The sequence below is a fragment of the Mercenaria mercenaria genome, chromosome 5, assembly GCF_021730395.1.
Source record: "Mercenaria mercenaria strain notata chromosome 5, MADL_Memer_1, whole genome shotgun sequence".
Taxonomy (NCBI): domain Eukaryota; kingdom Metazoa; phylum Mollusca; class Bivalvia; order Venerida; family Veneridae; genus Mercenaria; species Mercenaria mercenaria.
This window is the reverse complement of record NC_069365.1, coordinates 3,275,025-3,294,887: the sequence shown is the minus strand read 5'-3', so window position 1 is coordinate 3,294,887 and position 19,863 is coordinate 3,275,025. Positions and strand designations below refer to the sequence as shown.

General features: G+C 33.6%; 1 protein-coding gene and 1 long non-coding RNA gene across 2 annotated transcripts in view; both read right to left on the bottom strand.

The window, feature by feature from the left end:
• Positions 1-4,540: 4,540 nt before the first annotated feature.
• The window catches only part of LOC123556284 (glutamate receptor 2-like), a 208,268-nt gene continuing 192,945 nt past the window's right edge, over positions 4,541-19,863 (bottom strand). The window contains exons 14-20 of the mRNA XM_053542511.1: positions 19,630-19,828; positions 18,267-18,348; positions 12,892-13,054; positions 12,435-12,546; positions 12,113-12,253; positions 11,093-11,239; positions 4,541-9,158 (exon numbers count right to left, since the gene is read on the bottom strand). Of these exons, the coding sequence (XP_053398486.1) occupies positions 9,090-9,158; positions 11,093-11,239; positions 12,113-12,253; positions 12,435-12,546; positions 12,892-13,054; positions 18,267-18,348; positions 19,630-19,828 (913 nt within the window). The 3' untranslated portion in view covers positions 4,541-9,089. The remainder of the gene's footprint in view (positions 9,159-11,092; positions 11,240-12,112; positions 12,254-12,434; positions 12,547-12,891; positions 13,055-18,266; positions 18,349-19,629; positions 19,829-19,863) is intronic.
• On the bottom strand, positions 15,746-17,133 carry LOC128556832 (uncharacterized). The gene is made up of 2 exons (XR_008370854.1): positions 16,983-17,133; positions 15,746-16,189 (listed from the first exon to the last, which is right to left on the bottom strand). It is a non-coding gene; the product is annotated as an uncharacterized LOC128556832 (long non-coding RNA).

Here is a 19,863-nt window from a genome sequence, read left to right as displayed (position 1 = left end):
GGTGTTACCACCAATATTCGAAAGTTGTATAATAAATTCATCATTTATCAGGCAATTTCATATTGGCCTAGTTATTTGTCCTCGGACAGTCGTATTGGTCCTCGGCCTACGGCTTTGGGCCAATACGACAACCCTTGGACAAATAACAAGGCCAATATGAAATCGATTGATTAGTAACATTATATTGTTCATCAATGGGATCAGAGCACTATCATGTAAATGTGTGATGCTCTATATGTCATATAATCATATAATATGAAAATAAGTATAATATTCCATCAATAATAAAATATATAAAACAAATGTGAATACAGGAAAGGTTTGAAATGAGTTACATAATTCTGATATTGTTCGAAAGTAGCTGACATGGGTCTCAAAGATTACAATGATATACAGCTTAGAATCTAGGACTGGAGCTTTGGGAAAGACAGCGCGCTCTTCTATTCCAAAATAGATAAACGGATATGACAGAAAACAGTGGAAACGTTAGAACAATTTACAAAGTTTGGTCAGGCGGAGTTGCGAGTGAATTTGAGGTGTAATTCGTACCAAATTGAAGTAGGAGGATCATGCAAATGAATGCTGAAAAATTGTAATTGATGTAAATAAGAAAGAAGACAAACCTCAAGTGGTATTAACTATAACAACAACAGTCTTTAAGTGCCGTTTTGCGGTCGTGAAATCACCAAACTAACAATTATCTTTTAAATGTATTGCTCGACTAAATACTCGTATATGTTAAGATACAGCGTATGTTTATTTAGTTATAGGATGGCTTTCGAACAAGAAATCAGATTATTTGTATATTTTTATAGTTTTGAATGCGAGGGCGCAATCGCCTGAGAAATATATTCGACTGTTGTTATTTTCCTTTTCATATAGAATATATGTCATAACTATATCATAACATATTGTAAACGTGTCACCTGTCCTTTATTTGTTAAAACGTAATGTATATTTGAATAACATTTCGACATGTTTAATATATACTTTTAATTCAAATAGCATCCTCAACCAGTGACAAAATAAACCGGATATAATTCACTTAAAACGAACATGTGTACATCTGTTTTTATATTTTCCTTTTATATTTATGGATAGTCTGGCTACCGACTAGATAATCTTCTTTTTATTTTAGAAAGTAATAATTCTGTAAAAAAAATCTGACCATCAGTCTTGGCTCTGATTATCTATGTTTTGAGAAGACAGGGGACATAATTACACAAAATTTGAATAGCCTCAGGAGTTATCTCCTTTGAACAAAACATACGGTCTGAACACAGACTAATTTATGGATTACCGTTGGATATTCTATAAAGCCATAAAATTTCTTCAAATTATTTGATTTGCGATACTGGTACAAGGGTAGAAGTTAAAATCTGGTACTGTCCACGTATCTGTAATTATACTGTAATAAAAGGGTCTTAACAACTGCAAAACAAACCTGCACTAAAATCAAGAGACAGCTGATACTGCAAGGTCGAGCATAAAATTTTATCTCGTGGCCGCGAGATCAAAACTTGTTGCATCAACTTGATATAGCGTACATGTAGTAATTAATTTTTCGTAGTCATGAAATAAGGTCGTGGATCATGTCACGTGCCATACTGTAACATATCCAATTAAATAACAGTATAATCAGCAAGATAATTTTTGTTTCATCATAGCATACAAACAGTTAATCTAATAGAACATAGCAGTAATATAATCAATAACATAACACTCTCTTGGAAGCCATAGTGACGACGGTTTCTGATGATTACAAGTATTAAAATAGGGTTCCATTAGCAATACATAGTTCTTACATGACATAATACATGTCTTTGTCACATATAAATCGGAAACATATAACATAATTATCCTTCCGAGAAGAAATCAGACTATACTTATTATCTGTGATATTTTAACTGTAAATTCCACGCCTTTGTCATATGTCATATATTTGTCTTAACAACATCCAACACAAAATTGTACAAAGTGTTTTTTTCAGCCTTTAATCTTATAGTTTCATACTCTGATAGACACTTCATGTTTTTGGGTATACTTCTTTATCAATTCAGTATGTAAGAAATAGACATGGAAGAAGAAAACTACGTTATTCGAAACAGATATTTTTTATAATTTATCATATCTTGCTTAACTTGTTCCGTCCACATCTTCACACTCAAACTTACTATTCAGAATTTGTTTCATGAATAAAGGTAAAGACTTCATCGATGTACCCAATATTTTGGTAAAGGCGTATGAAACTCCGAAGTGCCGATTATCGGTTTAAGTAAGAACACATGGAAGAAATGCTATATTCATTGTTCAGACCTAAACCTCTACTTACTTTGAATGTAAACACTAAAACTTCTGCTATTTTGATGCAAGGCATGTCATCATTGGTGATTTTAATTTCAATAGAGACAAGTCCTTAACTTCGTCTTTAGAGGACCTATACATAATTTATTCAAATATTAACTTTGATTCTTGTCGTGGTCACATTTCAGATACAAGTTCAAAGGTGCCGAAATGTGAATGCCGATCCCAATGCATTATCGTCTTAGACATTTGCTTTCTGAAGAAGAAACCACGAACTCTAATTATTGTCCAAGGATAAATAAAGTCTGTGAAATAGAAATTCTGAATCTTCAAGGTTGTTGAAAAAAGACGTACAAATAGACGTGCAACATTCCCCAATCGTCACGAGATGAATACCAGAGTAATTACAAGTATTGACTATTTAAATGTCTCTTTCAGCAAATCAAATTTACCCTCTTTTTATTGTCTTATTTGTTCCTTTTTGCGTAAGACAAACTCCAGAACAAGGTTATATTGAATATACGAGATTACAATAGCGAGCCAATCTAATTTTACCCTGACATCCTCACAATATTGCAAGATGTAATAATGTAAATGTAATGAAAGCTGAAATAATTCCATGAATCGGCTAGCCTTTCCAACTAGGAGGTTTGGCATATCGTCTACAAGTTTTCACCACTCGTTCGACAGTGTTTTCTAACTTAACAGAAACCTGTATTAGTATACATTATGAAATATTAAGCATAAGGTAGATCGGAACTTTTCAATTTCAAGAATACATCATATTGCTTGAATCTTACATTTGTATTGAACTAATTCCTTATAATACTTATATAATTTATTTCCCAAAAAATCTAGTTCTGCAATTTTAGTTTTGGGCCTCCATGGCCGAGTGGTTAAGGTCATTGACTTCAAATCATATGCTCCTCACCGATCTCGGTTCAAACCTCGCTTGGATTGTTGATTTCTTCATGCGAGGAAGGCATCCAGCAGCTGACTTACTTAAGGTAGGTGGGTTTACCAATGTGGATAAATAAAATAGATATAGAATAAATACTTTTTTTGTGAGCGCAATAACATTTCCTATTTACAGATATAACAACAAGAGCTGTCTCCATAGGATGACACATGCCCCCGAAGGCACTTTGAATGAATAGTTATAGCCGATGTTAGAGTTTAGGACCTTTGACCTACAGAGCTGGGTCTTGCGCACGACACGTCGTCTAACTGTGCCACACATTCATGCGTAGTTATTTTAAAATCCATGCATGAATGACAGAGATATGGACCGGACACACCCATCAATGCACTATCATGAAAAATGATCTTTAACGTCTAAGTGTGACCTTGACCTTTGAGCTATGGACCTGGGTCTTGCGCGCGACACGTCGTCTTACTGTGGTACACATTCATGCCAAGTTATTTGAAAATCCATCCATGGATGACAAAGATATGGACCGGACACGCCCAACAATGCACTATCCTTTAACGTCTAAGTGTGACCTTGACCTTTGAGCTACGGACCTGGGTCTTGCGCGACACGTCGTCTTACTGTGGTACACATTCATGCCAAGTTATTTGAAAATCCATCCATGGATGACAAAGATATGGACCGGACACGCCCATCAAAGCACTATCCTTTAATGTCTAAGTGTGACCTTGACCTTTGAGCTACGGATCTGGGTCTTGTGCGCGACACGTCGTCTTACTGAGGTACACATTCATGCCAAGTTATTTGAAAATCCATCCATCGATGACAAAGATATGGATCGGACACGAAAATTGCGGACAGACTGACAGACTGACAGACCGACAGGCTGACAGACCGACAGACCGACAGACGGTTCAAAAACTATATGCCTCCCTTCGGGGGGCATAAAAAGTTTGTCCAAAAGCACATGGGTATAAACCGAACAAAGATCTTGTTATGCACGGACATTCTGATGCATATCACTTTGAACAATTATGCATGATTTAATGAGGCCGTCTTGTATTTAAATCTGTAGTTCAATTTTCAGAATCTATGTCGTGCAATCTGTTCTATAATATTATAAAAACTGAATTGAGGAAGGGCCTAAGTTGTCCGCTTGTCATCGTGAAGTATAATTGCAATATAGCTGTATCATCAGTGTTGTCATGAATACAATTCGTAGGACGTTTATATTTGTATCGGTGGAAATGAAGTAAGTCACTAGGTCGAGGTTGGTTTTTAACTTGGGTCCTGTTTATTGTTTCATGTTTATACATTTTTATATAACGTAAGTGTTACAATATACAAATACAGTATCAAATAGCATATCAAGTTGGTGTATCGAAAAGAAATTGCAACTGTTAATTTCACAATACGCATGTATTTCAAAAGAAAGTTGTAGGGAACGTAATGTCTATTTATAGATCATGTAACTGTTTCAATATGTACAGAATGACAAAATAAAATGTTAAGGTAGATTCCCGGAAACAAACAGCACCTCAAACATAGCAAGAGAGACAAAGTAGGTCCACAAAAAAAAACTGCAGTGGAAACATATAATAGAAAGGCCACTTTAAAAACCCAACACCAAAAACATTTAAATTATATGCAAATTACAAAAACGGTAAGGGATTAAAAGGGTAGGGTGTTGGGGAAAGTGGAAAAAGCAAGGATGAATATTCAACAGGGAAAGCTACTCTTACTAAATGACAACATATCACATAACTCACTAGATTTACCTTGAAGAATGGTAATGAAGATGAAATTTGGTATTTGTTTTGAATGTTCATGACATGTGTCATAATTATCATCTAATAGCTGAAACCTATAATACTTTCTACTTGGAATTGAAGCATTCATGTACAAATATTTGTTTTAATATAACGAACATATGCAACTTGTACCGTCCATTGGAATATCCGGTATTTTGCCTTGTCAGACTATCATTGGACAAAAGTTCACAATGATGTGTATATGAACTGAGACTTCTCCTGTTGCACTATGAAGAATAGATAACGGAATATCAATATATGGTAGACAAAAATATTCATTGTAAACTGGTCACCAGGTTCATCTGTATGATTTATTTTCCAGACAAAATTAACCTTGAACACTTCAGCACCAGTACTTCAAGTGTAATAATATATTGCGCCGAACGATTGCACTGTTGGGAGAAATGTGATTAATCCAGCACTCACGTTTGTGAAGGTGATGAATCTAATAAGCAAAACATTTAATTTGATCAATATGTTACGAGAGTTTTACTGATTGACAAGGACTGTTGAATCAATACATATGCTGCATTGTTCATTGCGCTCTCCACTCTATATATAGCGATGACCTTGTGTCTGTAGAATTAACAATAAAACTGTTTCTCTTTTGTGTTTTGACAAGGGCTGATATGTAATATCCGTAAAGATGTTTTATTTATTCATCAATACTGTAGCTGATAGGAAGTATGGATTTATATATACATTGTAGAACAAATCTGGAAGAATATAGTTTGATATAAAATCTTTATACTAGACTAGAAGCAGGTTATTCTATTTATTCAAGATGTCTTTCACTACTCATTGCCTATCTTTGTGAAATGCAGAGGCTTATATATTACTAGAACTATGTAATAGCCCTGTAGATAGAGTCGTCTAAAATGAAAAAAGTCTACCCTGTGTGTTATAAGCAGCCTTAAATAATATATGTCAGAAGCACAATATTTAGCATTTCGATATGGTACTACAGACATTATTTGGCAGGCCTATTGCACTCTGGAAAAAAATGTTGTTACCTAAATAACTTTGTTTATTTCTAACTAATTTTTTATAAGTCGGCAATAATTTAGTTCAAAGAAGTTTGTTAAAAGACTTCTAAATTATACAGTATTGATTGATAATTTAGATTATTGAATAGAATAGCTTGTTATAATGAAAGGAATGATTAAAAATATGCATGGTTAAGTTATGGACCGTATACACTGCACTCTCTGTCAATGACTATCCTGAATAGTTTCAGCCAGTTAGAAACGTTTCCCTCTCTTAAGAAAAAGTTTGGCCGGAACAAGAAACTGTCCGGAAACGGACAGACATATAAACGAGCGAATGGACAAACGGTCTTACTGATTACTATAGTACTTACAGCAAGGATTTGGGCCTTAATGGAACATTTTATCTATGTGTCAAGTATGCGTCCTAAAAATCGTTAAACTAATGGCCTTCAAAAGCGTCCATTCCCTACACATTGTGTATCATTAAGGCTCATCTACATCCTTTATATCTGAATAACCATGAAAAATCATTACTCTTGCAATTACCGTTTAAGCTTATTCAATTTGCCAGTAAGTAGTCTTATCGTGCAATACTGTCTCTTCAGTATTGCTACCGTTATTATATATATGTTAATGTTTAAAGTCATGTTTTACTTCATTAGTCAATGATCGTGTTGTTCTGAGACAGCAAATGGCATTAGTAAAGCCATTTTTAAATTGGTAACTAGAATTTCCTCGTTAATTCTACATAGACGGAAAAGGTGGTGGATCTCATTACATAACCCTAAAATCCCCAACAGGATGCAATGGTATGAAAATTGATCCCGTTTCGTTATGTAAGAGAGATCCTCTTGGTGCTCTGTCTGTTGAAAAATTATTTTTTTTACAATCTTTTACAATTCTATGGCCTTCGAATTGTACATAAGCATATTTGTATTTAACGCTGTGTTTTTCCGTTACTGCTGTGTTTATGATTCGAACTGTTTGTAATAGAGGAATACATCTTAAATTTAGAATCGTGTCTGGCGTTTGTGTTGGCTTGAATTCTCAGAGGCGGATTCGCCATTGGCCATTTTAAGGCGGTGATTAGCTACTATGATCCTTCTCCGTTTTATTTGTTATAGGTATGATTTTAGTTTTATTTAAGTATGTTTACATATTCTATAAAGCTACATGTGGTGTGATGTATGGGCGACCTCATTCTTTGAATGTTGAATTTTCTCGTTAACTTTTGTCTTTTTCAACTTTAATATTTACGGTTTTATGTCCCATTTAATATAAACACAGCTGCGAGGACATGTCTCTCTTCCCACGCTATTACCATATTACAGAACAGAGTAAATGACCATTATCCCCGCCCTATGAATCTCTAACAAACAATCCAACACACTATCAGTTGAGGTAGCTCTAAATGTGTAATAACCGTTACGGCATAACACCATTTATCAGGACAATGTTAATAATTCCCGGTAGCCGTAATACGGATGGCATAGAAGTTGCCAGGAACCAATTACATCCCGTGTATTAAGTGTTTACGCACAGTGTCTCTTAAGGTTAATTTTAACAATAGATAGGGTTTGTTAACGTTGTAAATGATAACCTAAAACAACAGGATAAGGATTGCAACTGATGTTTTTTCGAATTGTGAAAACTTGAGCACACAGATCCACTCTTTATATTTGGTCATATGACTGAAGATATATGAAAAGTTTTATCAACGTCTACGTGAAAATGTCGCATAAAGCGCTATTTTCTTATTGAAAGTCGTTGTGACATTTGACCGTAGGATCAAGATATTCAAATTGATATAACAAATAATCAAGCATAAGTTTTCACAGGATCCACTCAATGGCATAATTTTGGACTATTTGTCGTAGTAACCACAACTGTTCTCCTTGTAATAAAAAGGACGTGCGTATTTACCATCTAGTACTTTTTAAAGTATCTGTCACATTTGTTTGGTAAATTTGTTGGTATAGCAACGACAATCGTTGCAAAAGCAACAGAATAATAGGATGTGCCTGCCCTAAAATTGCCATTCATCCAAATTTCACAAGGAATAGTGTGTACGTTTGAAGTAATTGCAGGATCCAACTTTGTTTGGCTTATGGACGTGCATTTCGTCTATGTTGTCACCTACTTGTACATTTAAGGTTGTTTTCGCTGGATCCCGCTTTATGTTACTGACGGACTGATGGTGAAGCACCGGTAGGGGTCTATTATTACGGGAATTTAAAAACTTTTAAGATCGTCATTCAGAGATTCCTATTTCTAACAAAGTCATGATACATTATTGCAAGGAACAGAATATCATAATACAAGTGGTTACTTTCATTTTTTTTCAAAACGAACATTTTACATGATTTTAGGTCAATAATACATATAACATAAAAATATATAACATTTTATGTAAACTATTGTGCAAATATACCAAATAATAAATAGGTCAAGTCAAACATTTCCACAAGTTTGAAATAACACACATTATTTCCTAGCTATGACAATATTTTTGGCATTTTGATGATTAGCACAATTTTATGGGATGTTGTTGACAATTCCGATGAACAGGGTAAAGAATAAGGGAAAATAATTTTTTACATTACATCTATACGTATTTACATTATAAAACCAGTAAAAACCATTTATGTTAAAATTTCACTGCCGATTGTACTATCAACTTTTTTCTCTGCATTTCGAAATGTTAACAAAGTCAATCTGATTTCGTAGGAACACATTTGAAATGCAACTTCTCGCTTAGAGGACTTATAGCAATGTATTACGAAACATTTCATTGTTTCGTAATAGATATATCTCATCCACTTAAATAATTTCAGATTAACAAAGATGGACCTTTGTTTCTTTGTTACGTTAGCACAAAATACTCAACGAATCACTAATATCTGAACTTCTTCCAACATTTATGTCACGTTTTTTTCTTTTCTCCCCCCACATTGTAAAGTTTAAACAATATAATGTGTCGATGTATGAACACCTGCCATGTTTACACAAATCTTTTCAGTCTGATCACTCACTCTCTTCGTACATAATTAACTCTCAAACGGCGGTGTTTGAATCTGTGTTAAAGGTGATCCGAGGAGGGCTGTAGGTTGAATCGTATCTAAACTGCAAACAAGAAATGAAAACTATAAAAACATTTTACGCAATGAAATTTTCTAAACACAGCTTCAAACAATATTATGAATATTACCTTAAACGTTAAGATAAAAAAACAAAAAACTGAAGTAAGAAGAGTTCAAGCATTACAATATTCAATATGTTGGCGAAAAATATAATGAGCTTTCAATTTTTCATCATGTTTCCACCAACTGTATAGATTAGTTACAACAACATTAGTTTTACCTTTAAGCAGATGGAAACAATATCATACTGAATGTTATATTTTTGAAATTTAAATTGAAAACACTGGAAGAGATTGTCAGTTGTGCCTAATATGTGTGCCCGTTGAGCGTGAATTATGTAAGATTCATCACCAGGATAAGTAAGCATATTTTCACTCAAAATTTAGATACTTGTAATCTGTGAAAACTGTTGCTCTGAACTATGTATGATATTAACTTGAAAATGACTCTAGAGAGGTATAGCTTGGAGGTATTCCGGACATTAAACCTTACACATTAGCGGTTCCAATGAGTGCTGTCACTACGCCAGTTATCACTACAAGTGCAATTAAAACTGGTCAAAGGTCAAAAATTCACTGTTCCGAATTTAAAGATTTTCAATTTTGATCAAGTTAATGTGGAAAATTAGTAAAAAAAAAATTAAAATCTGTGCTTATATAGTTTTTGGATACCAAAAGATAAAAAAGGTAAGAGTAGATTTCTAGGAAGCACAGATCATCAAATACACAGCCATAAAGCCCGTAACTCGAAGTATTTATAAAGTATGAAAGATTGGACTTTGAGTATGCAATACTATGTAGAAAAACTCACGGGCAAACATTCTTTGTAATAAATGGTTTGAGGGATAAAAAAAACATAAAACATTTTAAATTTCGAATTATTACTGAAATGAATGTTTATGATTGAGTTGTAATAGATCAAGGTATTTTCCTTTCATTTCTTTGAAGGATAATGTGTTACAAGAAGGCAGCATTTGACCACTTCCTTCCAACTATAGAATATGTTCAAGTCAACAAGTAAAATGATAATTAGTTTCCTTTAGCATTGCTGATTGTACGGTTTTCTTCCGTCCGCCCGTCCGTATGTCCGTAAATATTTTCGGTGCTATAGTAGAACCTTTGATAGTCTTCTTGTCATTAACTACTGTCTCATTTTAAAATAATTTCACAGGCTATTCTTTGGTTGACCTTCTACAATAATATTTTAAGATTATTCAGTTCTACAAAGGAACATGGCTGCGAGGGTTTGAACAGGTTTTATAGAGCTTTAGAAGAAGGAGAAATTTCGAGAATCTTCCCGTCAATCACTGCTGACTGATTTTGAAATAATTTTACAAAACCAAATTTGACAATCTTGTACCTACCACCTTTAAATTATTCCGCTACATACAAAGCCGAAAAGAGGTCGGTCAGAGTTGTTGTATATGGCTTAAGTGAAATTTTGAGATTCTTCTTGTCAAAAAACACTCGTTTTGTTATCTTAATAATTTCAGACATGTCATGGAGATGACCTTCTACAAGATAACTTTAGTACTGTCCACTTTCGAAGAACGTACCAGCCAGGGTCTGTTTCAATATACAATATTAATAAGATTGACATTAAGCTGTTCAGTTTGACGAATTGTGGTCAAGGTGACGGTTTGCTGTACATGTCCGCAAGATTTAGTTAGAGCTGTTTCATATCCCAATTAAAGATGACATGTTATAAACAGAGATTTGTCTAAAATACACTGCTTTAAACGTAATGCTTATAACTTTCTTTCAGCTGAATCAAAGTTGTCTACTTAACTTAAATGTAATAATTCCAAAATTCCCCACAAACTTTTCTAGCTCTTACGTCCACCAGATCAAAATACATATAGGAACTTCATTTGATTATATTTAAATCGTTTCTTAAAATTCGAAAAAAATACGTTACATGATTGTTGTGACCAGCGTTTCCATTTACTGGAGAAGCCGGACCATTAGTAGCTTTATGATTTCCCATATACATCTGTTTAACCTCTTCCGGAACGTCGTCCTCCATGCAATCTGCCGTGTCCATACTAGGCATCATGTAAATCATCTGTTAAAAATGCAATATTTCGTATCAGCGGCATAGTGTTTATCACTTATTGTAAAGATGATTTTTTTTTATTTCAGATGTAACATGTTTATCATTTGTTGTAAACAGAGTATTAGTTATCAGATATTATCGTTTATACCATCTACTGTAAAGAAATGTGTTTATTTTGATAAATTGTGTTAAAAGATTATTTGAAAAATATGGAGGCAACAAAGCAATATAAAAACAGAATCGGTTTGAATGAGGTAATGAAACGTGCAACACCCCTAACGTCCCCTGGCACCTGCTTCAGCGAAATTCTATTAATTTAAAAGTACAATTGAATGATCTCCACGATTTAAAATGGCCAGAAAAGAAAACAACACAAAATAGTGGCGACTTTTTACAGCCGTGACACGGGACTTAAATTATGTTATTGTGATCAAACTGGTATGACTTATTTCATACAACAAATAGCATCTTAATAACGTACTTTAAAACGTCCACTAAAATGTAGATAAACTACTTCAATAATAATGTGCATATAAATCTGTTATTGGTGAAAAAAGCTAAACCGTTATTTGATGTTTCAGCATGCACACTTAATAAGAATAGTGGGCAAAACTGAATATTAAATGCCCCGATGTCCTGTTTCATACTAGCAACGAGACGTAAGTACAAAAGACTAAAAAGTCTATGGAGAAAAGAAGCTTACTTCTATTGTACTTTCTGGTCCTTTTACATTATGATAAAGTTTTGCTTGAGCCCTTGCTACGAGGTGTTAGGAGTGTTTCAGACTCTATTATCCGTCTCATTATAATCTTGCTTATATGCGTTCTCTGCTTCGAACGGATCTTTTAAGACATTTATTTGATACTTTGTGCTAATACTTACAGCCGAAGGCACTCTTTCTGGTTTAGATTTGATATACATAAATTCGCATACACCAACTATGATTGCTAAAACTAAACCGGCTATGAGAATGAAATATATTCCCGCAACGTTGCTCAGTGAAAGACTTTTCTTCTTAGATTCCTACAATATACACAAATAGCAAATAGTTTATATCTACAGTGTGAATAAAACTTTATATTTAGAAGCTGCGCAAAATTCTTCGTATACGACCAAACGTTCCTAAATTAATCATATTATAAATGTAATATAATTAACGAGAATGCAGAGGCTTTGGCTTTTTACTGCAAATGTTATGACTTACTCTATGACCGGTGTCAAAACCACATTCTCCTTTTATCTCCCACCAATCTTTCTTCATTCTTTCTAATGTACCATCTTCTGTTAAGCTCAAAACAGCTAGAGTTATATCATCTCTGAAAAATACAGGGTTTTTCAGATTAAGAGTTGCAAAAGTATAAATAAAAGTAACGTAACAAACAAACTCAGTAGAGCCAACTCAAATGGTACAGCATGACTGTATATTATATAATGAGTTTTTTCACGTAATAATATTACAGCACACACTCGAATGTACAGAACTATAATGAATCTTCCCTTACTGGTCTATCAATATTTATTCGGGTAAGAGATCTTTCTTTTTGTTTAATGATTTACGTCCGTTCTCTGTATCTTTTTTATTGCAAAAAATAATGTATAATAAACACGACTGACAGCGCATACAAACAGTTATTGCTCTAGGACAACAACACCTGACTGACCTTAACGGCAAATTTCTTCGTGTGGCTATCCCATAATGATTAGAGTTGAGATTGTGGCCCACCTTCATAGTATTACATGGCTTTCTGTTGTTTGCATATTCGTTATAAACTGACTCCATCAAAAATGCATATTTTCCTTTTGAGTTACGTACTCTCTTTATCCCTGCAAAATGCATACAATAAAAGTAACTGCTTATGATAAAACATATAGACTGTCTAAGATGTTAATGCTTGTTTTCAAAATGCTTCTGTAAATCTTCTAAACAAAACAAAAGTGTAGTGTGTTTCCAACGGACATTTACACCATTCTGTCATAAAGCCAAAACGACAAAACCTCTAAAACCATTTATACAAGAGGTCCAAATGGGTCTACGTTGCTCACAGGAAATGGACGTTGACAATCTGATCTTACTTCTGGCCAAGTTTGGTGAGCATCCTTTAAGAAGATCATTCAGATAAAAGTTATTTTACAAAAAAAATCTATAATTTGCTGAGATGGCCCAAAATGCCTTACCATTAGAAGATTTCAATATAAGAAATAATTTATTTTTATTTATTTATTTTATTTAAAATTCATTTTTTATTTTGATCTACTTCATAAAAGTGACCAAGCACAACAGTTTGAGGACTTTCCAAAGATGTTAAAGACCAAGTTTGATAAAGATGCAACTTGCGGTTAATTTGAGGCTTTTCTATTTGTAGCTCTAGTGGCTCCTAAAAGGGTCTAAGTGTCCCAATTTGAACATATTTAGGAGAGGACCTTAGAATGACAGTACAAACCAGTCCGATGAAGATTCTGCCATAATTTCATGAGATGTCATTTAAAGGTTTTCGCTCCATTTACAACGCATGTGCCACCACCACTTGAACAAATCTGAGAGAGGACCTTACATTGCTACAGGTTTAATAAACATCAATCCAGCGGTTAATGAGAAGAAGTCATTTAAAAACATTTCTATTTCTATCTCTTGTAGCCCCGACATGGCGCAAAACGTCCCCATTCAAGAAAATAAAATTGTCGGATACAAAACGATGAAAAACCATCCAGAGGTTTATGACAAGAGGTTATTTAAAGGCTTTTCTTTTTTTAGCTCCAGTGGCCCCACAAAAGTGGCAAAGCGACCCCATTTGAACAATTTGGGAGTGCACCTTAAAATAATGCTACTGTCTGCAAAGCATACATTTAAATGATATTCCGAGGTCACGGGTTCGAGTCCCGGTCAGGCTACACATTTTTCTCACCCTGTGTTAGACGAAGATCCATCCACCGGTTCATGAGAAGAAGTCGTTAAAACATTTTTTTTTCAGCTCCAAGTTTCCAAATCTAAAAACATGGAGAGGATTGGTGGCCCCTAAAAGGGGCAAAGGTTAACTTGAGAAAATTAAATTTGAAAATAAACAAGAGCTGTCACTGTAGAGATGGTACCTTAAAAATTAAATTCAACTTTACAGATATTTTTTCAAGGTGAAATGATAGCTAAGTGCACCAATGTACTAAATGTATTTATGCTTTTCCTCCTCTTCATGTAAAAATAGAAATATTTGATATCTAAAAAATGACTTTCTTAAAATATCTGAAGCAAAATGGACAACTCTTGTATTGACTGTTTTTCAATGATTTTAGGATTTCCCAAATTATAGTCTATATCAAAAGTCTCCTAAAAAAAAATCAATAGAGTAAAGTGTAAGTTTTGTCTGCTTTAAACACTTTGAAAGAGCCTATACTGAACTTCCTTTTGTCTTTTAATAAAGTCAAAATCCAAGAATAGTCAAGAGTCTAAAATTCATGAAAAAAAATAACATGTTCTTTATAATAAGCTTACCAAAACCATACCAAAAATTACCTGAAAGAAGTTATTAAAGCTTTTATAATGTAAACAAACCCTTACTCCATTTTACCATCAATATTTTCCACTCATTAATGCACTCAATTCAGGTGATAATTGTTGATTTTTTTGTAAATGAGAGGCCCCAACAAAAATATTTTTTTCAAGCTGTGTAAACTGTTTAAGTTGTAAATTAATGTTGCTATCTGAAGTAACCCGCTGACTTTGTTTACAACAATAAATAAAACACCTTATAGTTTGTATAAGGCAGTTAAGCTGTAACGAAAACCATCAAATAAAGTGATCTTCATATTCTTTTTCAGCATATATTCGTTTTTCTTGGAAAGAAATGATCACCATAGTTCCATCCAGAGCATGTTGAATTGCTTAAAATACATTGCAGAGAGTCATACATCAGCTACGTTAAAATGTTGTAATTGCAACCACTACCTTAAAATGTTGTAATTTCATTTGATGACAATTACTTTTTGTGTTACATTATTTGTAGCAAAGTACTCTTGAACAGTAAGAAAAATGCTTCAAAATGACTAAAGCATAAGAAACACTTTCAAACTGATTCATTGAAATGATGAATATAACTCGTCTAGCTACGTTGTCTGCACAAACGGGATACCAATTTAACTTTTTTAATTTCTCATTGTTGGATATATACATTTTACATTTTAATATATAAAGTTTGTGTAAACCAATGTATCATCATAGAGAACAATAAATAACTTGGGCTAAAAGATAAAAACTTAATAACGTTTCTTAATGTCTTAAAATTTCTTTAATGGAGTTTATGCATTACATTTGTATTTTACTTTATTTTCATGCACTACGAAACTTTCTATCAGGACCTCACTACAACTTATAAAATAACTGTCAGTGTAAGCCATGAGAAAAGTGTGCATCTTTTATATTGAATACAAAGAGATTTAAACAAATGTATGCCATATTTTGCCTGCTGTGACAGGAAAGGCCGTACCGGCGACAGTAACCATCAGAACAAATCAACACCCTTTACAATATTTACAAATTTATTTACAAAAGATGATTATTAACAATGAATAGATATGAAAAGAAAAAAAAACTGATTATAAGAAAGAAAAAAAAAGTTCAGTATCTCTAGATACAAAAGTTCTTATAGTCCATTCTAATCTGACGTGACACAGGTCTTTAATGTAATTGTGAACTTATAAGTAGCACAAACAAAACAGATCTCTAAATTCAGTCCCTTTAAACCGTGAATACGTTGATTCCGTGTTGGCTCCCTATGGTGGTAGGTGATTGCATCCCTGAGCTGACTTCAGAGGATAACAAAAATCATCGTCTTTGCGGTTTACGGCACAACCATGGGACGAAAGCTCTGCGCTGGGAATATCACATCCAGGCGAGTGAAGACAAGTGAACCTCGGGCATTGTACTTCCGGGTTATGACATCACCAGGTAAAATCGTCTGGCGGAAGAAGCTAAAATATATAACATATGGTAAGCACCATAGCAAAACAAAAAATCAGGGCATAAAACTGCTCCTTTGGGTACACCATACCTCCGTAGGCTCCCATAAATAATACGTGCTACTTATACAAAACATATGTGCTACTAAGTTCAAACGTCACATGATTAAAATACGTCACTTATTATTTCCATTATTACCAAAATTAATTACTTACTTAAAAGACTAAAGTTAAAGTATGAAAAAGATATGAAAAGTATATGATGAAACATTATAGATACGGATATGATAAACTGCAGCTATTATTTACAACTACAAATTAACAAAATTCAATATAAATCAAACGTTATATGATAGTTGGCATCCATATAATATCTAATGCCATATACTAAAACGGACATTGTATGTGTATGCAATAGACTGTCACACAATTTCATATTACAATAAAATATACATGGTACTAGACTTGCCATATAGATTTATACATAACAATACAATGCAGTAATGGCGTTCCATAATAACGAAATGTTTGACATAAGTTTTTGAAACAAAGTACTTTATAAATATCATGTTACAAATTTCAGTACAAATTTTACATCTTATATAAATGAAACATTTTAGATTCCTCTTTCGAAATAATTTACAAAAGTCTGAAAAATTTAATAAATCATCCTGACATACCGAAACTAGCTAAAATTATATGCCGAAAAGTAAATGTTACAGAATTCTGTAGAATGAACAAAAATTTACCAAATAAAAATCGTAATGCAAAAATCATACAAAAATCTAACAAATAAATTTCTTACCTCGATCGAGCATAAATTTCTAGCAAGAAAATAATTCAGACATAGATTCGTCTATAAAGTCGTAAGGTGGTGTGCGCAAGGCATATCTAGTCCAGTCTATTTAAAGGATAATGTCCCGCCAAATACTAAATTTCATGGGGTTCACGGCTAAGCCGTGAGCTATGACTATTGTCATTTTCACGGGATTCACGATATAGCCGGGAAATCTAACTACTTTGGCGCGAATTTAAATTGACAATTTGAGGCCCATTATAGTGGTTTTGGGGATAAAAACATAAATTACTGAAGTTTATAAAATATCAACTTTCTTATTACTGAACAGAATTGAATGAAATTTACATGGAAATTTAAGTTATGAAATACAGAAAAACATGAGAGGTATTTCATGCGTGAAATCTGACATTTACCTCAATAACTCAAAAATTTACAAAAAGATGATGCAATACCTGCATTTACAATACATATAAAATAAGGCCCGTATGTCAATTTGTGACACCTGCCTGATCTGTTGTAAAAGGACCTGTTTGATTTTTCTTTCACCTTTGACCAATGTTTTATGTTGGCTTCCGTTTATTGGTCAGTACAGAGTTGTTCCCCTTAGATTTTCTTGGGTAGGTACCATCTCTATTGCATGCAGAAAATCGATGTCAAATTGTGACATTGACCGTGACTAAAGAGATCGGGTCACTGACTCGACACACCCTTGGGATTAGATGAACATTTGTTCAAACTTATTTCAAAATTCCTTCATGTGCAAAAAAGATATGGACCAGACACGAAACAAAATCACACTTCATTTTGTTACCTTGATCTTGACCTAAGAGACCCGGGTCATAAGTGCGACACACCTTCTCAACATTTATGTCACGTTATTTTCAAATACCCTTATGAATGTTGAAGTTACAGCCCGGACATGAATTTACACGGACACACACGGACACACACACGGACGGACAGTGCGATTTAAATATGCCCTTCGGTGGCATAAAAATCTTGATAGAAATCTGTACCAGGATGCTATGGACCAGGTTTGGTGTAATTCTGAACAGTAGTTTCAGAGGAGTTGTTTAAGTAAAAAAATGTTGACGATGTGAGATGGACGACGACGAAGGACGACGGACCATTCACCAGATGAGCTAAAATTACTTTTTGAAAGAGCGGGCTGGCATGATGGTAAAATTATCTCTTCTTTGGATGTATTATCATACTGAATCATTATTTTGTAACACAAATTATTCTCAAACATATTCGTCAATTCAAGGTCAATGTGTTATAATAACATACCTTCATCTATGTTTTCTACAAAAACAGTTGGGTTGGACTCCATGTAAATCCACATCTGTTTATACGTTGAAACTTTAGAGTCCTGAAAAAAAAACAGTATTAAACCCTTAAAGGAAGTTCAAGATCCACTTGCAGTGATTATACAATGCCATCTAATGCCAGTTATTTAATACTCTTATTTTACTTATATACAGATGCGGATGTGTTTAAACGAGAGGACAAAATAACCGACTAAATTCTTTGTAACTGTTTTGCGTTTTCTTATCTTAGATCTGCATTTTCATAGTGCCAAGCAAAGATGTGAAATCATACTTTCTACGTTATCCTTAAGTCCTAAGTTTTTAACCTTTAGAAGCATTAAGAAAGGGTGTGGCACTAAATTTACAGTCAAACTTTGGATTCAGTGTTATATTTTCGGACCTTTGGGATCATGGAGTCCAATCAATATCTTTGTAATGGAGTTCCGCTTAAACCGGTGCACTTTCTTTTACCTCTCATGAACAGACTCAATCAAACCGTGTCTGTTATTGTTTTGCTTGGTTGTACTCTGTGCTTTCAAAGGATCATCTTATAGATTTAATTATTTATGAACAAATTTAAAATAAAATTCTGGCAATTCAGTCTGACCTTGGCATTCTTGCACGTTTCCTAGAAATACAAAACCTATGTATTCCAAGTAGTAACGATTAAAATAAACAACATATTTATGATACAAAATGATAGACCTAAGGCAAAAGAAAAAAGTGTGAGCACAATTCCTAACGTTATAGTGCTGCCTCACTATAGTCACGCCATAGTCACGTGACATGATACCCCAGTCACATTATATAGATAAGGGGTTGACCAGTCATACACCTATACTAATATTACTGAGCGCCGAGCAAGGAATTTTACAGAATTTATATAGGTATATAATAAAGCTTAATATTTAACGACTGCTCAGTACGTATCCCTAAGTAGTGTACTGGTACAGGACGCAAGAAAATAATTAATGCCGCGTTAGCCCGGGTTCAATTCCTGATTCGGGCATGATTCTTTTTTGATTTGGCATTTCTAAAATAGTTTAGAAACAAAAACTCACGTTCTGATGTTCAAAATATGACCTAACTTCAATTTCAAAGAAAAATAATTTTAGCCAAAATATAGAGGTCGGTGCCTTTAAATAGATTAGAAAAAAAAAATGCATTGTAAACACAAGTATTTGCAGAAAGGTTAGTTTTGTTTCTTCTGTGCAATTTATTTCAAGTTTTATGAATAAATCATATCAGTTGATAATCTGAATTATACATTTAATAAATGTACTACTTTTCTTTATTTTAGAAATGGTAAAACTTTTATATAATCGAAAACATGTTCACATTACCCTGAAGAAGGTTTGTGTTGAACCAGAATTCAATGTTCCATATGCTATATCACTCTGCTTAACCAAATCATCTGCAGATTCTATAGGTGTCGACAATGTTTCTATAGTGAGAAATGCTGCCAGGTTGGCAGTATACGAAGATATTGTAATCAAACAGGCAAACCACCATGCACCTCCTATGATTCTTCCAGATGCAGATCTTAAATGATCGGAGAAAAGGATTAATCTATTGCT